Genomic DNA, 20,396 nt, shown 5'->3' with positions numbered 1-20,396 from the left:
CTACTTTACAATCTTATCAAACCAGAACTTTAGGCCGTTCCATAATATACAGGGAAACGTAATACCCAAGTCATGATCCGTTACATATTTCATAAATATAAGTCGTCTCCTATAGCTAGTCGGATAACCATGCCGTGTGGGTATGGGGTACCCATAATCTCCACACCGATTGAGATTGTGAGAATTATAAGAGAGATAGCATTTGCACATCCCCCGCCCACAAATCCCTCGGCGCCACCGCGTTGGGGCGGCATCCGATGTCGTGCCCCCGCCCACCCCGACGTCGTCTGCTCCTGTGGGGATCGATGGCGCTTCCTCCGGCTTTGGTTCTAGGTCGTCCGGGAAAAGGAAGGGGAGGGCCCAAGCTTCTCCGACCAGTGGCCGGGAAGGATGTTCTTTATGTTTGTTCGGTCTATTATTTTAGTGTTTTTGAATGTTTGTTCAGCTTGTTTATGTGTTCTTGGGTGTATATGATTTTTTGATACCGATTAATATATTAATGAATTCTGGTCAGGGTGAAGGGGAGCTGCTCGAGCATTGGCTCGATTTTTTTTATTCTTAGACCACCTCAAATGTGTCGTTCACTGGGTGCCGTTTAGAAAATTTGGCATTCATGGATGTTTCCCAACAGGTATCTATAGTTGTTCCTGTAGCAGTGGGTACCTGTGTGTAGTACCGTGTAACATGCATAGTGATTGCTACTAGAGAGAATTAAGAGATGGTACCTGTCTATACTACATGTAGCGTGGGACACTGTTGTTCTCATTTTCACGGACCTATGCTTGAAACCAAGGTATCATGTCCTAAACCTATGTGTACTATATATATCGGCACAATGATCCCGCGGCTCTATGCGTTTCCAATGAGATTCGCCTCGGCGATGTTAAATTTCGAGCAAAATAAGGTCCGAGGTGTTTCTGATGACAATAGCACTTCAGGTCACACGTTGGCTGAGTACTATACCTCAGTTTTCGCGAGCACTCTTTCTAATCAAAAGCTGCTAAACTTAATTAATAATGGGCAGCATTTATTAAAATAAATGTAAAATTTATTTTCCAAATTAATAATATATAATACTTAATTTATCATGAGTCAATTAGCCGTTGAAAAGTGTGCCTGGTTAATAAGCTCATCCATGAACTGAGTCTAATGGGACCTTAGGGCATGGTTCTTTTTCAAGGAATAGAAAAATAGATTAACGTGACATGTTACGTGGAGAGTGCATTTCAAACTCTTGAGGGAAAATCCTATTGTTGTTTCCATGTCACTTAAATACTTATGAACAAAATTGAAAAGATGTATTAACATATAATATATAACTTCATAAATATGCAACTTAAAATTTAACGTCTCTATATATCGCAATGAAAAAACAAGTATGACATGTACAAGTTGAATGTTGCATGTTTGTGGAGTGATATATCATATGTTAATATATCTTCTTAAACATTTTTTTAATTTCTTTCATAACAACTATTTGAGTGACACGAAAAAAAAAGAGACATCCTCTCGAATACATTCCCATGTAATGTGATCTTGTAAGTGGTGTGATTTTCGACAAAACTTGGTATATCTGAGTTCTTAATTTAAAAACTATTTTAAATTTAATTTTCAACTTTATTTGCATTAGTACCTCAAACAATGATCACAAAATCATTCGTGTCATTCAGCTTTTCAAGAAAAAAAAAAGAAAACAAACAAAAGGAAGACACCGAAGACGGCTCGACCGTAAAGGCGAAGCGATATATTCAGCTGCAGCAGTGGAGCAAAGAGAAAGAGGAGTGACACTAGCTGCTAGAGAAAACGTTTTTTTTTTGTCTGGATATGACAAACGGCATGTAAGTCTGCGTCTGTAAAAATCAACCCACATTTTCACATCCGGCTTGTTAAGAAGAGTGCATGCAAAAATCTATTTTTAAGGCGGATCTCTTAACAAACCGTATATAAAAAAAATAAGCCTATTTTCACATGCGGTCCTAAGTAGCCACATGCAAAACTCTATTTTCGCGTGCGGACGAATAAGTGGTTCGCATGTAAAAATACTCCCTTTTTTTTCTATCCTTCTCTCTCTTTCCCTCCTAACCACTTCAAAAATTTTCACCCATCTCTCTCCCTCTCCTGATATTCTCCCCTCTCTTAATTCTCTCCTCCTCCGAATCCGTGTGGGCAGCAGCAGGTGGCGACACCAACAAGGAAGCCAACCGTTCTGTGTGGCAGCGGGCGGACGGCGAGGGTGCGACGGAGGATCCGGCGGCGCCACCCTCGGGTGCGGCTGTGGCTTCGCGTCGATGGGCGGTGATGGTGGGCGGCGGATCCGGCGGCGCCGCTCTCGGCGGGGCGGTGGGGAGGGGGGCGGATCCGTCGCCCTTCGATGAGGCTGTGACCTCAGCGACGGCGGGCGGCGAGAGTGACGGATCCAGCGGCGGCCGCTCCCCCTATGCGTCGTGGCGGATCTGGCGCCAGCGATAGCAATGGCGGGAGTAGCGGCGGGGTGCTCGGCCGGCGCTAGCGAAAGAGCGGGTGGCGGAGGGGGTTAGGGTTTGGTTTTTTTTTTGAAATTTTATTTTTTTTCGTGATTTGAAATTTTATCAGTGTGTATGTTTCAAACAGTTAAAACGTAATGTTTCATACACAATAGTAATATGTTTTAATATGTATCTTCAGTGTATTTCACAAAATTTATGGAACTACCAGCCACTATTCTCCCTCCTCTCTCTCCACTCCATGCTTGCATGCATTTTAGCAATGTTCAAAATAATTTGTTTTTTTAAACTACTTTTCCAATCTGTGTTCCGGTCGTACTGTTGTATTCATTGTAATTACACATTAACAATAAGGTATTGCATATTTTGATGGAAAAATATATGTTTCAATCTGCTAACACTTGTTGTTTTATTTGTGATAGTGACATGTATCAACCCGTGTTTCTGTTTCACAAAATATTTAAATATTTAAATTATGTTTTTTCATCATATATAACTTAATGTTTTACTCATGGCAAATTTTGCTACAGGACTCTGCTTATGTGTGGTTTTAGCACTAGGACACTGCCCAAACTCACTTTTAGGGGAAAACACTCCATAAACGTGGTAATTTGCCAGTAGACACCGCGCCGATTAAAATAATACTTTCCGGTTGAAGAGGAGAGATAAATCGCGTGAAATATCAAAAATGCCCTTGGGCCCACATGTCAGCTCTATCTCCTATCTCTCTTCTCATCTCTCTCTATATTCTCTCTCACTCTCATAGACGCACGGGGGCGGCGTCAGCGCCGGCGAGGCTGGTGGTGCTTGAGCAGATGGAGCCGTGGGTGGAGCAGCATGTGCTGCTGCTGCTCAAGCCGGCGGAGGAGGCATGGCAGCCGGAGGACATGGTGCCCAACGCGGCGGCGCTCGGCGCGGACGGGTTCCACGCGGCGTGCCTTGAGCTCCGGGAGCGCGCCGCGCGGCGTGCCCGACGCGCACCTAGTGTGCCAGGTAGGGAACATGGTGATGGAGGAGGCACTGCCCACGTACCAGAGCATGGCGAACCGGTTCGAGTCGGCGCGCGATGTCACCGGCGCCGACAGGATGGCGTGGGCGCGGTGGATTTGCAGGTGGTCTGCCAAGGAGAACCGCCACGGCGACGTGCTCAACCGATACATGTATCTCTCCGGCCGCCTTGACATGCGCCAGGTGGAGCGCACGGTGCACCGGCTGATCAGCTCCGGCATGGCCATGCACGCGCCGGTGAGCCCCTACCATGGCTTCAGCTATGTCGTCTTCCAGGAGCGCGCCACCGCGGCAACACGGCACGCAACATCCGCGCCCATGGTGACGACACGCTCGCCCACATCTGTGGCTCCATCGCCGCCGACAAGAGCGCCACGAGGCCGCCTACACCCGCGTCGTCGAGATGCTCCTCGCCGCCGTCCTCGCCATCTCCGCCGCGACCGACGCCGCCTCGTCCTCCTCCGCCGGCTTGAGCAATGGCAGCAAGTGCTGCTCCACCCATGGCTCCATCTGCTCAAGCACCTCCAGCCTCGCCGGCGCCGACGCCGCCCCATGCGCCTCTAGTAGTGAGAGAGAATAGAGACATGAGAAGAGAGATAGGAGATAGAGCTGACATGTGGGCCCAAGGGCATTTTTGACATTTCACGCGATTTCTCTCTCCTCTTCAACCGGAAAGTATTATTTTAATCGGCGCGGTGTCCACTGGCAAATTACCATGTTTATAGAGTGTTTTCCCCCAAAAGTGGGTTTGAGCAGTGTCCTAGGGCTAAAACCATACATAAGCAATGTCCTGTAGCAAAATTTGCCTTTACTCATTGGTCAACTGAAACATTTGACCGCTCGACTTTTTTTTAAGTTAACGGGCTTCCGATGTAGTTTTCTCTTAATTTAATTTTTTCGTTGGACAGCACGGACACTATGCTAGTATCCCTAAAATACGGTAAAGTGCACCCATTGTAATTTTGAGTTTCAAACTACTTAGGACAATGACTGCTTTGAGCGTGGTAAATGTTTTGCTTGTTGTTTACCCCTTTGAGCCATAGGATTTGTTTGCCGTACTTATTGACTCTTTTTAAACACAAGAAATTTGTATTAAGTTATTTCAATTTCCATATGGTTACTCTAAAATTTCCTTTTCCCAAAAGAGACCTAGAATGTGAATGAGTGCAAACCGCTAAATTATTTGGCAATATGGATTACAAACAAATCCGTTGTACTGAAGGTTAGTGATACCGTCTAACTAATACTATAATCCTTTTTTTTTCAAATTCCATGAGTGTACCTCATGTGGTAATTGCTCAAGTTATCTAGACCACTTTAGAGAAAGTTGTGTAGTGAAGCAAGCACCATGAGAACATTTTTGCATTGTAGAATTTCTATTGCTAATAAAAGAGAACACAACAAATACGAGTCATTACAATTACTGATGTGTCAATCGAGACATGGAATAACTAGTGTTAATACAAAGTCGCATTGTCTAAAATAATATATATATATATATATATATATATATATATATTCATCTAACATTGCTACTAAGTAATTAAAAGAATGGAATTATTTACATAGAAAAAAAGAACTCCTAATCACATCGGCAGTATCCGAAGGCAAATGACAGCACGGTTAAACTGAAGGGCAGAAGTCTCGAATCGCCGTAGATGATCGAATTTGAATAAAGATCAATAAATCCGGAGCCCACACAGCTGGTGGCTGTGCATCACCACTCGGACCTCGCCGAGGCGCTCCCTCAACGCCTCAAAGCATTGCAGCGTCGAGACGGTGTCGGCCCCGGTGACTATCCCTTAGGCCACCGCCGGCACCACGCCGAGCCACGTGGCAATCTCCCTGAGCGAAAACCTGCTCGCCGTGTTGACCTCCGCCGCCAACCGCTTCACGTCATAGACGCCCTCCCCGAGGGTCGCGGTCGCCATGGCCGTGAAGGCGTCGAGGCCGGACGGGACCTCGGCCCCCGTCAGGATCTTCATCAGGTACCCGATATGGTATGCGCCGGTGAACGTCGCCCACGACGGCCGCGTCTGCAGCAGGCCGGAGCCAAGGAGCAGCGACCGGAGCCTATGCAGCTCGATGCGTGCATGCGGAAGCCTGCCAAAGTCGACGCCACGGCCCCGGAGGTGCGCGATGGAGGCCGGGTCCCTTAGGTTGGCTGGGTTGTTGATGTCGAAACCACAGAGGTTGAACTCGAACACGACGAGCTCGCCGCCACCGTCGTCGGTGCGGATGGCGAGGCCGACCTGGATGGGGTGGAGCTCGTTGACGTTAGCCTTGACCATGTCGTAGCGCTCCTCGGTAGTGAGTTGGGCGTACTTCCTCCGGCCACCGGTGCCCGCTTGAGCGACAGCGCATCCGGGCTACTAGACGCTCACCGTGACGTGGACGGCGCGTGGCGCGATGGTGAGGAGCCGGGTAGATTCGGTATCGAAGTTGCCGTGCCATACCGAGTGGACGACGGCGGCGACGGCATTCGTGGTTGGCACTGGGCAGCTGCGGCAGCGTTCATGGCGAGCGCACGTGCAGGCGGGAGGCTACTCGACATCAGTAAAAAGGTTAGAGAGAAAGCTATGTAGGCTCGGCTAGGCAGCAGGTTTTGCATAATGTAGCTATAAGAGGTCGACAAGGCGGTGATCAAGTCGGATTCGAAAACATTGTCAACCTAGGCAACAGACAACGAGCAAAGTTCTGGTTCCACTCGGTTTCCGTCAGGGTTTCCAAAACCACCAGGACCGGGGTTACCGTGCCCCGGCGGTAAGCACGGTTACCGCACGGTAACCGTGGTAACTGTGAAAAACCGTACAAAGCCGTGCAAAATTTATCAAAAATTTAAATTATTTTTTAAATTTATTTAAATTTAAGGAGGTTACCGCGGTATTTATATTACCGTATCCCCGCGGTAAGCCCGGTAACTGCGGTTACCGGCGGTAAGGGAAACCCTGGTTTCCGTCTCCGTGTGCACATGTGTAAACCGTTACAAACTTATATTGTTTCAGTTACAATTATGGCTATGTTTAGATCCAAACTTTGGATCCAAAATTTGCAGCCAATCATTGGGAAGTGACATTTCAAACTTCTAAATCGGAATGGGGTGTTTAGTTGACTGCCCAAAATTCAAATGAGGGTTCATAGAAGACAATTGTACCCCTATTTAATGCAGCAACTTGCATGTAACAGCATACACAAAAATTCAAATCAGGGTTGCATTCACACACATTCCTACTGCATGCACACTTCTCAGCAGCATGCATGACCTTACATGCAATCCATGCACACATGCAAATCATACAAATTAAAACAGTCCATACATATAGTTGCCCTTCAAAATTACATTACAACTGTTGGTTATCACATACTGCTAGCTGACATACTATTGCTCATAAATTACTACACCAACAAATGACAGCCACAACATTGCCTTCACACATACATGTCCTCACATATTACAAACAACACATATAAATCCTCACATATTGCAGCAGCACAAATTATTCCTCCCAAGTTACAACAACAATTCCATGTGGTGACATGCACCACATGGAAATACAAGTCTAAAGAGAATTACAGCATACAACACTTGTGCCGCAACATTCCCATGTCTCATGGTCGATGCAACAACTCGAGCGCAATTGTATCGTGAAAAGCATTCATACGTTCACATTCTAATAGCTAGGAGCCTCATCTTCTGGTGGCTGATCTTCATAGGCCTCCGGAGGAACATAATTCTCATCTCGGTCGCAACGACCAAAGTGTCTATCCGTTAAACCGCTAAGCCTTATGTAATTATGGAGAGCTATGCAAGCTACTATGATATGTGTTTGAGTTTCTGGGGGATACGAAGGCACATATTTCAATATGCGCCACTTCTGCTTGAGCACTCCAAATGATCGCTCCATGACATTTCTCAGGGAGGAATGTGCATAATTGAATACCTCCTCTTTACCTTCTGGTTCTACGGCGTTTTGGAACTCTTGGAGATGGTACTTTGTGCCCTTGTACGGCGCCAGGTACCCAATCCGGTTTGGATACCACGAGTCCACTAGATAGAACTTCCCTGCAGTGGTAAACACTTGTAAGTTACACGTGATTACAGTTAGACATTGGAAACATACAACAGGTAGCTGTGTACCTGGAGGTGGATGAGGGAAAACATTTTTGTATCTAGTCATTGCATCGTTGAATACCCTCATGTCATGCACAGAACCCGGCCACCCAGCAAACACAAATGTAAAAATCATGTCAAAGTCACAAAAGGAATGTTTCTGAGGCAGCACATACCTAACACAAATAGCACCACTAATTGCTAAACAGACATAGCTTGCTAAACATACATAACACAAAAGGCACCCTAAACAGCGCTACATGAACATGTAAAGCATGCATAAGAAGGTCTAGCTGTCGACCCTTGCGTAGTTCTCAATGAGGGTCTTCGTTCCTCCAGGATTCGACAGCTCAAACACATTAATGTCTACTGGGTCCTTCACCATCTTCAACATACCAACCCACAGCTTTGGGGTCTCATCAGTGACCCCGCACTCTCTACTCAATCCCATGATACGCTCGGCCACCTCCCGCACGCGTGCCATCTCATCATCCTTCTTCTTCTCACGCCTGCCCAAGTAGTTGTCCATGGCTGCTACTTTGTCCTTCTGCAACTCGTTGTGGACCTTCAATTCGGACACCATGGCGCGCACCACTGGGCTCTTCAACTTTTTGCTCGGACTAGTAGCTGTACTGCGCGTGCTTGGTGTGCTCCTCATGCTGTGCGTCCTCTTCGTCCCAACGCTTAAGGGGCTTAGGGGTCCAAGTCATCTTCCTCGGAGTCATCTTCATCATCGCTGTCAATGTCCTCAATGGGGTTGGCCGGCTGTGCTGAGGGCTAGGTAGGAACAAAGGAAGTCGAGCCGTCCACTGCCACCCCCATGAACATGCGGTCCAGTTCGTCCAGATACTTGGGCATCCCATTCTTCGGCTTCTTCAACTCAGCATGGTTCTGCAAAAATCACACAAAGCGGTCAGGTGAAGGACAATTATTGTGGACAAAACATCAGAATGAACAATGTAAGCATTGTACCTTCGTGTTGTCATCCCACCACTTGTCAGAAGCCACAACGGTGCCATCAGGCCAGCGGCCCAACCCAGTATATGTCCTCAACTTCTGTATGAAGGACCACATAGTTTTCAAACCCCTATATCTAAAATTGAACTGCTCATTGTCATGGAGCAACCCAGTGACAGCGTAAAACCCCTTTCTGATCTCCTTCCAACCGAATTTGGTCATGCTTCCCCTTATGCAGTTGCCGTTTTCAATTTGCTTGCAATACAGCTCGCAAAAAAGTTTCGTATTTTCATTGGTCCACTATGCCCTGTCGTTCACTTCCTAGAGGCACAATTAAACTGACAAAGCAATGACCTTACCACTAAACAGAAGTAAGCAGCGGCATCGGAATGAACTATGTGATGACTATGTGCTGTTAGAGTACTATAATCAAGCGCAAGTAATGTTAGAGCTCTAAACTCAATATGAAGTTTACAGAACAATAATCAATCGGAACTAAACATAACACTTGTAAACTTATGGTACTTTGCGAATCCACACATTGCACAACCAAAATATTTACTTACCTCTATGAGCCGACGCCGTGCACCACAACCCCTGCCTCGGCCTCGCGCCTACGATGCGGCCGGAGCCTGAGGACGGATGGGAGGCACGAAGACGCCTTCGTGGCCTGCACCTCCAAATGAAGGTGGCATTGGCGGTTCTAACCCAGCACCAATCGAATGCAGGCCGCCGACTCCTGGTGCCGCCATCGGACCGCCCCATATCCGCTTGCTCCTTGACCACTGGGGCACCCACGAAACCCGACCGTGCGGTTCGCGCTCCGAGACGGACGTGTAAGCCCAGAGGGCATTGGCTGCCCTCCCATCCGCCGCCGCGAAGGTCTTGGTAGCCATGCATGGCGGACCACTCGTATGCGGAGTTGAGGTCGAGCGTCCTGAACTCGAGCTGAGAGGGGTTTTGGCTGCTCGAAGACCCCTTGCCGAATCCCCCAAAGGTGAAGGACGTGTGGCCGCCTTCACGAGAGGGGTGCAGAGGCTGCGCGAGGAAGTCTCGGGTCGGGATGCCGGCGCCGAATCTATGCTCGGCCCAGTAGAGGGGCCTGGTGCCGCCGCCGCCGTAGACACCTCCGGTGTTGTCGGTGCCGTAACCGCCGACGGTGCTGCCGTCGCCGTACCCGCCACCGTTATGGCTGTCGCCGTAGCCGCCACCGTTGTTGCTGTCACCGTCGTACGCGTCCATAGCCGGTTCGGGTGGTTTCCGCCGGATACGCCACTACGGATGTGGTGGATCTGGAAGAGAACCCCTTGGATTCACCCGGGGGAGGATCGGGAAGATGGAGGGAGAGTGACGGCGGCAGAGATACAACCCTAGGGTTTGCGCATGGGAGGAGCCGAGGGGGAATGGATAGGAGCGGCGGCGTGGATGCCTCCCACAGGGGTATTACGGGCCACTCATGCCCTAGGCTACTGTTGGGCCTTCAATGTGTCAATTGGCCAAATTCCAGGTGCCCACCCGTTTAGTTCCAAAGTGCAGACTGTGGCCTCGTGCCAGATTTTTTTTGGCACTTTGGCCCTATCTAAACACGGCCTCACTTTTGCCTCAGATTATTTCAGTTCCAATAAGGCCCTGTTTAGTTCACACCAAACTTTCCCTAAACTCTCAACTTTCCATCACATCACATTACACCCAAAACTTTTCTACTCACATAAACTCCTAACTTTTTTTCCAAACTACCAACTTTCCCTAAACTTCTTCCCAATTTCAGAAAAACACAGCCTAACCCCAAACTTCTTCCCAATTTTAGAAACTAAACACAGCCTAAACACAGCCTAAGATCACTTCAGATGAGCAAAGTACGAGAGAACTACACTGAGGCCGTTTGAATTTTGGGCAGCCAACTAAACACCCCATTCCAATTTGGAAGTTTGAAATGTCACTTCCTTCATTGACTGCATTTGGATCCAAAGTTTGGATCTAAACACAGCCTGAATCCATTTTGCAATTCCGACAAACATACCGAACAACACGAATATCATGAACAAGGGTTTATCATGTTTTATCACGGATATCTACAGGCAGCTTCAGTAGCAGAAACGTAGCATTCAGTCACGTTTAGATATTTTAGATACAGGCTTCAAGATAGAATGAACATGAACTGGCATCACTGAAGCACACAGCAGCGAAGCCAGCAAACCACCCATCAAGCAGAACGAACATTCAGCTGCTACCGTCAGTAGGACGCGACGCAGTTGGGTACACCTGAGAACTCGCAAACCCGACAAAAGACGCCACCCTTCCGAATCGAGTCCCCTTGCGCAACTTATTCTAGTTCTTCTTTGGCTTCACCGGGCCCCTGGGTATCTTGCTCAAAACCTTGGCATCCAGCACCTCATAGTGCTTGCAGGCCTCAGAGTGAGCCCTTCCAGCAAAGTGGTCGACCTTATCCTGGTACTTGTCATACAAGATCGGCACCGTGTGGAGCATCAGGACGGCTGTTTGCAGTATCAAACCAAACCATCAGTAAGGTAACTTAGGAGACCACAGGTTCAGAAAAGCTTTTAACAAGTTCAAAAGTGCATTACCAACATATATCAAGGTGAGGAAGTCGCAGCAGCTTCCTACTTCTGAGAGAACCCAGAGAGCAACAATCACCTAAAACGCACAAGGACAGTATTAAACAATCTGCAATCAACAACTGGAGCAAGGAAAACCATGAATAGTTTGTATCTTCCAGGATAGAAACATACGCCCAGAAACTTCTTTAGGTCATGCCCCAACGCGATCTCCCGAAACAGGTGAAGTGCTCTGTTTATGTCACTGCGTAATGCTCGTGACACGTTCACGGCGACATCTTCAGGTATCTGTACTACAGGAATATCTGGTGGACTCCTGAAACGGAAACACTAGATGTGAACAACATGGAAGCAGTACCAATCAGAACGTATGGTAATCATCGTGTATCGAACTAACTTCTTGATAAATGTGGTAGCTTTTGACCACAGGAACAAGATGGCCAAGGCACCAATCATCACATGGGAAAGCAGAGTCAAGAGATGGTAATCAAGCACTTCAAACAAGATCCATATGACAGTTGCACCACCAATCACTACAGCGGATGTCTTCTTGTCTTTCCATAATAGTACATCAGCAGCTGCAAAGAAATGCACCAAAACACATAACAAAATATAGGTTAGAAAGGAACAGCCGCGCATTTATGACACAGAAATTTCTCTTACTCCAGTATCCTCTCTGCCAGTAGGGCTATTGCATGTACAGAAGAAATATTGTCAACCCTGCAGACATGTCAATTGTCCTTTGCAGAATAAGCTAACTAAATGTTTCCAATACAGGAAAACCAACCCTCTTCAGACCTACTAGGAAGTAATTATGTTCATAAGACATAAATTCAGCTTTGAGTTAGCAGATGCTACAGAACCTTACATTCTGCATAGAATGACCAACACTGGCAACAATTTAAGTTCTTCATAAAAGGAAATTTCAGTCACAGAAGAATTTAGAATTAACCATAGGACAGACGAATAAGCAAACCAAAAACAGGACATTGTTTTCTAAAGAGCAATTAGGCCTGCTTCATACACAATAACTGGATTCCTTGTTACTTTGAAGCATGAACATATCATTCCCTCATTTTCAACCTTTAGTTCCGTTCATCCTTTGTACACTAGCGGATACAATCCAGTTGCCTAAGTACAGAGTACAGGATTCACACACTGTACAGTAAGCAAGAACTCTACTAACAAGCTTTACTTTGTATGTACTTTTGTACAAATATTGTTTCTACTTAGGTTTTCCTACTAAAACTTGTGTGGCCAATCCAACCAGTTCGCACGCCCAGAGATAAAACCAACCAACTTCATTACAAAATCTACTATAAAGCAACAATTTGTAAATTTCCAATCTTGTAATAGGGCCTTGCATATCGAACATTATTTGGATCCTACCATGCATTTTAAAACTCATCTGTATTTAAAATGACTGCTTTTCATTGTTCTCTTAGTCTACGCCAGCTGTTCTAAACATTCAGAAGTATTCCTTTCTAATTGCAACAACAACAAACAAAACATGTCAAAACATAAGTGGGTAATAGATCCTTGAACTTTCCAAGTTTAAGAGGCGTACCATTCAACAAGTTCAAGACATGTGCCACACTGCTGACATTGAATGTGTACATTTTAAGTATTATTGTACATCACTTTCCATGATGGTACTGCCTACCCTCATACCTAACCATGAAATCCCTGAACTTGAGAACCACACTTTTTCCATTTCAGAATCAAAGGAACACAGACAAGTGGGATAACACTCTGCTAAATTACAAAGCATTGCTATATATGGCATACAATCACCAAAATTTCTTAGATAAAAGAGAAAAAGGACGCACTTCAGTGTGGAGTAAATAATGTTACGACTCTTCATGAATCTATTTTGAGGTGCAGAAAAAAGGAACCAAACAATTGGAGTGTGGACTCAGTTTTATAAAGGTGGTACTGCCTACAGGATTCATTACAATCTTTCCGGTGGAAATATAACATCCATAGGGACACTGGACAAAAAGATGTCGATTCCAAGAAAGACGGTGGCCTTTCTTTTTCATACTTACCATCATCATTACATCTAATTTGTCAAACATGAAACCATATGTTTATAGCTCGAATTGAATATATATTCATTTTTGGGTAAGAAAGTCCTAGGGAAAAGGCAGCTAGCCACATTATTTTTGTATGACAAAATATTACCAAACTTTCTTAGTATAACTTGAGCATGAAGTCCATTACCCTTAAGACGAATTTCTTTATTAGGAGGTTCCACAGATGATTCCTACCACATGGAAAAAGAATTGACAGAATCTCTCTCATAGTACAGGAACGAATCACTCTATTCACCATGGAAGGTAACAAGCAAATAATCTCCGCTGGTCCATAAATTCAGTATATATGTTGGATGTACAGGTTGCCAATAGTCCAGACAATCCAAGTAAGGAACTCAGAAGCCACTACGAATTTAACAAACTAGAGGTAAGCGCTTTCTTGGGGTAAAAGATGTCTATCAAACTTGCTGTTTCAGCAAACCTAGTACATGTAAACAGACGACGGGGTAAACGTTTTTATCGTTGACGCAATCTGCTGTCACTAATATAAATATGAATGGAAGCAGAAGCATAGCCAGGACAACGAAGAAGCCAAAGCAACTGCAAATACTGGAAGATCTATGTAAATAACAATTTTTTTACTAATCATGTCCTTCACATATATAGTAAGTAAGAAATTAAACAAAGCAAGTAAATTCCTCTTGCTGGGGAAACCTGACGGAAATCACTTTATTACACAAAAACTTTTTTTTCTTTGCCAATCAATCCAGCAAACAATAAACGATATCAGGAATACTAATAAGCTGATGATGAAAAGTATCAGAAAGAAAAAGAAAACTTCCCAAAAGGAGAAAAGATACACTGGAGAGAAGAGGGGAAAAGAAAAAAAAAAGAAGGGGGGGAGTAGAAATTTCCTTACTTTTACCGCCCCCAAGAGCCTTGTGCACGGAGGTGTCCTCCCCGAGCAGCCTGAACCCCCGGCTCCTCACCGCCGGCGCCGGCTCCGGTGGTGGCGACGACACCTTCTCCGGCGAGGCGGCGGCGGTGTCGGCGGGCAGCTCGACCGGCTGCGGCGCGTCCGAGGCACCCTCGGCGGGGTCGACCGCCGGGGTTGGCGGCGGCGCGGGGACGGTCTCCTCGGCGGCCGGATCGGCCATGGGCGGCAGCAAAAGCAGAAGCTGGAGAGCAAGGCGAAGCTACCAGAGAGAAAGGCGAGAGCTTTTTGCTGTGTGTGAGGTGAGCTCGTAAGGCGCGCGCACTATGGGGTGTTGGTGTTGTGTGGGGATTGCGATTTTGACGCCTCGGTTTGGAGAAGATGTGGATGGAGATATCTCTAGAATGCGGCGCGAAAGCGACGGCCGTTAACGGCGCTCATGATGGAGTAGTTGCTACGTGCACCCCGAGCATAGTGGGATTAGTACATGACATGGTTAGATTTAGAGCGCCGTCCTAGCACCTGTTTAACAGTTTTAAATCTGCCTAAAATGAGCTGGGTGTAAACTCTCACAAAATAAAATAAAAAGGTAGAGTTGGGTTTAGACTGTTCCGTAACTTCACTGCAGACCTAACTTCTAGAGCTAAATTTAGGAGTTGGAGCTATACCAAAAACAATCCCTTAGTGCTGAAAAGCATAAGCTAAAGCTAAAATTTGGATTTTCAAATTTAATTTTGAAGTTAAATTTAAAATACTTTTAACATAGTTTTTTTAACATTGGTTTTTAAATTGCTAAGAACACATAAATTACTTTCTTATCACTAATAAGCCATTACGACTTATAATAATTCTTCTGCAACCGATGAAACCCTTATCTCTTTTGCGGATTTTGTGATGCAGAAATATATGTTTGGTTTCCTCAACAATATATTTGATGATGATGATTTGTTTCTAGAGTTTAAGTAGGTTTTAATGGTATTTTTCTCTCTATGTTCTTGGACAATGATTTTGAGTAAGCACCAACGAAAGATTCGTAATTGGAGGAAGACAACATATCAAAGACAATATACAAATGATACATGATTATGGAGAATATATTTCGGTCCCAAACCTACTATAATATAATACTTATGTATCATATATTCCTATAGTCGAGCTAGATTTGTGATATTCATACTGTAACAACCAAATTTCATGCTTTGATCCGTTGCATGCACCCCACGATATCCAGCTGCAGGTTCATTCCTCTCCCTAGTCCCTCCAAGCTTGTTACAATTCATCTTAACTTGGTTACCATGTCTATTTTTATTGGCTTTGGCAATTGATAAGCACCTAGTTGAGACCTAATTATCTTAGTATGTTCTATGTGTGCCGATACTAACTCTATATGGTTTAAAAATGTGTGTGGTCTATTAGGCTCACAACATGGAAGCGAGCCCGGTGGTAGGTCCCTTTTGCTCCTACTTGCCGGTTCCTAGTTCGAACCACATCAGAGAATCCCTCTTTTTCAGGTTTTTTCTTACTTATCCTCCTTGAATTTTTTTCTGTTAATTTCTTTTTCAAACAATCACATTTTGTTTGTAGATTTATTTTATGTTTATTTTTTTGCAAGGGATAATTTTACGTTCAATTTGGAATAAACAAATTTGAAAACATCAATTAAAATGCTAAAATCAATAAATTACTTAGCTAAATTATTACAATTTTGTATTTTTAAACTTGTGTAGTATAATTTAGGTTCTCGAATTTGTTCCTACCAAGTTTAAAAATAAAATAGTTTTAGAAAGCAGATGAGGAAGTTCAAAGACCGTGTGCCACGTCGAATATGACCTCAGTGCCAACTAAATGTTTTAGCTCATGTCGTCAGTGTTGGTGCTAAGGTCACGGTTTTTTTTTCTGAAATTAGTTTTTTTGCACGATTCATTCTTAACTAAAAGTTTTATAAAAGGGTCAATTTGTAAAAAAAAAGTAAGGGCCTATTTGGTTTGGAACCAATTTTTGCCCTACCAAAATTTTGGTAGTGCCAAAACCTTGGCAAGTTTTGGCACTACCAAATTGGATAGTATTGAATTTAAACTATTGTGGACAAAATTTGGTAGCAAACCAAACATACACTTACTAATATTAAAGTTACCAAAATTTTAGTAGGGCGATAAGTTGGTATCAAACCAAACAAGCCCTAAAAATTTTAGCATCAAACCAAACATCTTAGGCATAAATTGGGTTCAATCCAAACAACCATTATATACCCTTTCTCTTATAAAGTCACTTTTATCAATTGGCAGTAGGGTGTTCCCTTCTCTCACATTCCAGTACGCACACACGCGTGCGTACTCGTAGCCACATCGTCCCCGTGAAGTATCAAGGATCAAACGGAGGGAGGGAGAGAGGAATCCCGTCGGCAGACGGAGATGCGTCAGCTATCCTAGTGCTGTGGGCCTGGGCCCTTCGTAATCACCGGGCCCCACACACTGCCGACGTGGCGACCGGCGAGCCCAGACACGCGGACCCCATGGCTCGCTGGAAAGCTCCAGGGGGACACGTGCCACTGCAGCGCGGGCCCCACATACCCCCACGACAATTCCAATTTCGATCCAAACAGCTCGCCGCCGCCGCCGCTTCGGTGTGGAACCTACGTGTGGCCAACCAAACCGACCCAAGAGCACCAGTACTAGACTAGACTAGAACTATGGGAATGTAGCAGGAGTAATCTGGGTTAGTGAATTTAGATAATATTGTTATTGAAAACAAGCCTGAAGTATATGCTTTTGGTCAAGGTAATTAAATTATAGGAGTATTAAACTGGTCTACTCGCTGGTTGGATTGGATAGGATATGCATCACAGTTGAGACCCACCAGAAGATTCATCGCAACCATGAGCCAATGCTTTTTGTTTAACCGGTGGTGTAGTGTAGTACTTTTACTTTTGGGCCTTTGCCTCCAAGAGCTTCATCAGCTGACAGAGTGACAGTTGACACAAGTGATCACCGTAGAGAAAGAAAACGATCATCAAGAGATTGACATGGAAGCGGGGCTACACTGATGTACCACTGTACAGGGTTGAAAGTGACCCACTGCCCACCACTAGTAATATATCTGGCCCAGCTCCAGCTCCAGCTCCAATATCAATGCACACACATCGCTTCATCAGCATGCATATATATGCACTTCTGCAGTACTAATGTACTATCATGTTCTACATACAGGAAACAGATGTGGTCTTTTTTTCCTATCATGATAGGAGTTGAAGTTCTTTTTTTTCCTATCTGAAGTTATGATAGCAGAGGACATAGGAGTATGTGTTTGCTGTTACATTCTTGTACTACATGCGATGTGAATCATATCATGCAGTCTCTCTCACAACTAGTGGCCAATCGATCTCAAGTTGTATTCGCTTTATCTTTTTTTTTTTACTGCAATAAGGATGGACAAAGTCTGGAAGTCCAAAGAGAAGGCCCAAATGACCAATCTCCAAGAAGGCCAACTACACGCAGCCCAACTGGAAGATGGGCCTCTGTTTGGCCCAATGTTTGTAGGTATGAGCTGAGACCCAATAGCCTTCACAGTTCCGCATGTTATTGCTAAGGAATAAGTCTGCTTGCCGTTCCTATCTTTACGTCAAGTTTTATTGACATCCCTAAACCACAATACCAGAAATCTTCACCCTCATCTTGCCAAAACTGTTCAAGACATGTCCTCTACAACTGGTTTCGTTGACATAACATCCTAGTCGGAAAAACATAAAACACATACGGGCCCACATGTAAGTGAGAAGAAAAAAAAATGTGAAGCCCACATATTAGCACCCAGTTCTTTCACTTCTCTTTCTCCCCAACCACGCACGCTAGGTAGATGGAGGAGGTGGCTCAGTGGCGCTGGGTGGAGTGGGCGGGATCCTGCTTTGGTGGAAGCCGGCACCACGGAGAGGTCACCTAGCTCAACAATGAGAGGGTACGCCCACCTCGTCCGTCGCCACGTACTGGAGAACGGAGGTCGGTGACGCGAACAGGTTGAATGAGTTATCGCTGATGCGGTCGTCTTCTGGTTGTGGCTTTGTTGGCGCCAACATCGGAGCACTGGCTAGGGTTGGGGGAGAAGACAAGGGCGAGGCAGTGGTCCCGCTTGTGGTCGTCATGTTCAGGGTGGTGTGCCACTGAGGGCGGAGTTTCATCTGTGACAAGCAAGGACGGGGCTTGGCCTTGGAGGGGGGGTCTAGGAGTCGGAGAGGAAGTTGGTGACGGTGTAGGAACCCCTAATATAGAGCGCAGCATCGTCGTACACCGGTACACGACAACAGCCTCCTCGGCAGTATCAAAGATGCTAAGTCATAGCTTCTTCTAAAGGCTCGGGTCGCCGATCTCCACCGAGAACCTACCTCACAACCACCATGGTACACTGCAGAACCGCTGGCTCACCACTATATCCCTCCCTGCCACCACACGAGCGCCATCATTGGAACCAGCTGCCTCGGATGCTTTTGCACCTGTGACTGCACTTGTGCCAATGACGGCCAGGCGGCCCCGACGTCGATGTCGATGAGCTACCGGACGCTTCGCTGGGAGCGCTCGTCCTCGAAGGAGTCCATGTTCGTGGTGTCGACGTCCACGAAGTAGACTAGGACATGCTTGGGCCAGGGCCACCATTCTGAAGAGCCACGGACTGCTCTCACTCCATCCAGCGCAAGCCAGTTGTCTACTCCGTCGACCTCGCGTGCGTGGTTAGGGAAAAAGGGGCTGTGTTCGGCAGCGCTACATCGCAGCTGCAGCCGCTGCTATGCAGATCCATAATAATTGAATCAACAATAGAAACACGGTTCAAACTGCTGCAATCCAGCCGCAGTATCTAGCCTCCGAACAGAGCCAAGAAAGAAGTGGATGCTGACATGCGGGCCCCTGTATTTCTTCTCACCTACATGTGGGGCCCACATGTTTTTATTTTCTTTTTCCAGCTAGGATGCCACGTCAGCGAAACCAGCTATCGATACTATATTGTGACTTGTCTTAAATGGTTTTGGTAAGAAGAGGGGTGAAGATGTCTGGCATTGCAGTTTAGGATGTCAATTAAACTCGATGTAAAGATGTGGGGGGGGGGGGGGTGATAAGTGGAGTTATTTCCTATTGCCAAAATTAATTAGCCCATTTTGATGTCCGGTGGCCCAACAAGAGTAAAATGGATTGTTGTATGGCTTCTGCAATATGGTGCTGGATTGGTGGAGGCCATAGGCATTTCCTTATTTTGTTTTCGGCCGAACTAATTTGTACTTGCACTGTTGCATTGATCCTCAATCCCCTAATTACTTTGGGCTTCAGATTTTCCATTGCCTTTTAAGTTTCAAGCAGGCTCATAAGAAATTTGTAGACATTCACAAAATAAATACATATTCTTGTATATCTTATTTGGCCAATTTGCATATTAAGGTACTATGCAAACTTTTCAACTTATTTTTCCTTGGCTTGATATTTTAGAATAATCTGCACATGACTTCAAACTTTAGGACTGTGAGCCATACCCAATGGCTTTATTTTTGTTGCAACTAAAATGATCAATGGCCGGCCTCACGAGGCCACGAGTATGACAAGTTTTGTCAAAAGCTTTAGTCAAATGCCAAGTTGCCACAAAGTTTAAAACTAAATAGGCTCTTTCTTGTGACTAAAAAATGCTGCAGCAGGAGCAGTTAAGTAAGGTGCATGGCACATCGATATCACAAGTACACACGGAGCGTACGACGCACACAGCACAGGCCAAATTCCGTAATCACGTGACGTACGTGGAATTCTAATTAAATTAGTTATCATGCACGGTGAGACCGATATGTTGATTATCTCATTAATTAAGCAGCCAATATTTGTAGAGGCATAATTAATTTGTAGTTTATATGGCAATTGGGGATTAACATAGCATTCTACTATGGTGGCTGCTCTTAATTAAATTCTCCAGTGTCCTGATGAGACGACATATATGAATATATGATCGATCACTCGCCAAGACGCCAAATCTAAAGTATGTTCATTATTAAACCAACATACTGTAACAGGCATATTTCAGCAACGATTAGCTATATTTGCCCTTTATTAAGGTTTTCTGCCATCTTAGATTTGCCCGCTCCCATCAATGCCAGTTTCTTAAATATATGATACTTATGAGACGCTTACCAATACTAATTTATTAGAAAATCCAGCACTGATGTTATTAATGTTGGTTCTTTTAAACAACCAGCTCTAATATGTGAGACATCAGTGTTGTGTTATTAAAATAAACCGGCATGTATCAAGCAAGCCAGGTGAATTTCAA

At 45.2% G+C, this 20,396-nt stretch overlaps 2 protein-coding genes and 2 pseudogenes across 2 annotated transcripts; 1 reads left to right on the top strand and 3 right to left on the bottom strand.

The window, feature by feature from the left end:
• Positions 1 to 3,187: 3,187 nt before the first annotated feature.
• Positions 3,188 to 4,071, top strand: LOC107277865 (acyl-[acyl-carrier-protein] desaturase 7, chloroplastic-like; annotated as a pseudogene).
• Positions 4,072 to 5,293: 1,222 nt separating this feature from the next.
• On the bottom strand, positions 5,294 to 5,782 carry LOC136357015 (probable CCR4-associated factor 1 homolog 9). The gene has a single exon (XM_066311738.1). It carries the CDS (start codon positions 5,780 to 5,782, stop codon positions 5,294 to 5,296), a length of 489 nt encoding a protein of 162 aa, XP_066167835.1.
• A 4,794-nt stretch (positions 5,783 to 10,576) lies between these two features.
• On the bottom strand, positions 10,577 to 14,433 carry LOC4341121 (reticulon-like protein B2). The gene is made up of 5 exons (XM_015788296.3): positions 14,091 to 14,433; positions 11,533 to 11,713; positions 11,310 to 11,451; positions 11,145 to 11,214; positions 10,577 to 11,054 (listed from the first exon to the last, which is right to left on the bottom strand). The coding sequence occupies exons 1-5, from the start codon at positions 14,326 to 14,328 to the stop codon at positions 10,888 to 10,890; spliced, it is 798 nt and encodes a 265-aa protein (XP_015643782.1). The 5' UTR covers positions 14,329 to 14,433; the 3' UTR covers positions 10,577 to 10,887.
• A 3,356-nt stretch (positions 14,434 to 17,789) lies between these two features.
• Positions 17,790 to 19,423, bottom strand: LOC112939365 (ethylene-responsive transcription factor CRF3-like; annotated as a pseudogene).
• Positions 19,424 to 20,396: the final 973 nt, after the last annotated feature.

Source organism: Oryza sativa, chromosome 6 (assembly GCF_034140825.1).
Source record: "Oryza sativa Japonica Group chromosome 6, ASM3414082v1".
In the NCBI taxonomy this organism is placed as follows: domain Eukaryota; kingdom Viridiplantae; phylum Streptophyta; class Magnoliopsida; order Poales; family Poaceae; genus Oryza; species Oryza sativa.
Note: the sequence above shows the minus strand (reverse complement) of the source record. Positions and strands in the feature narration are given on the sequence as shown.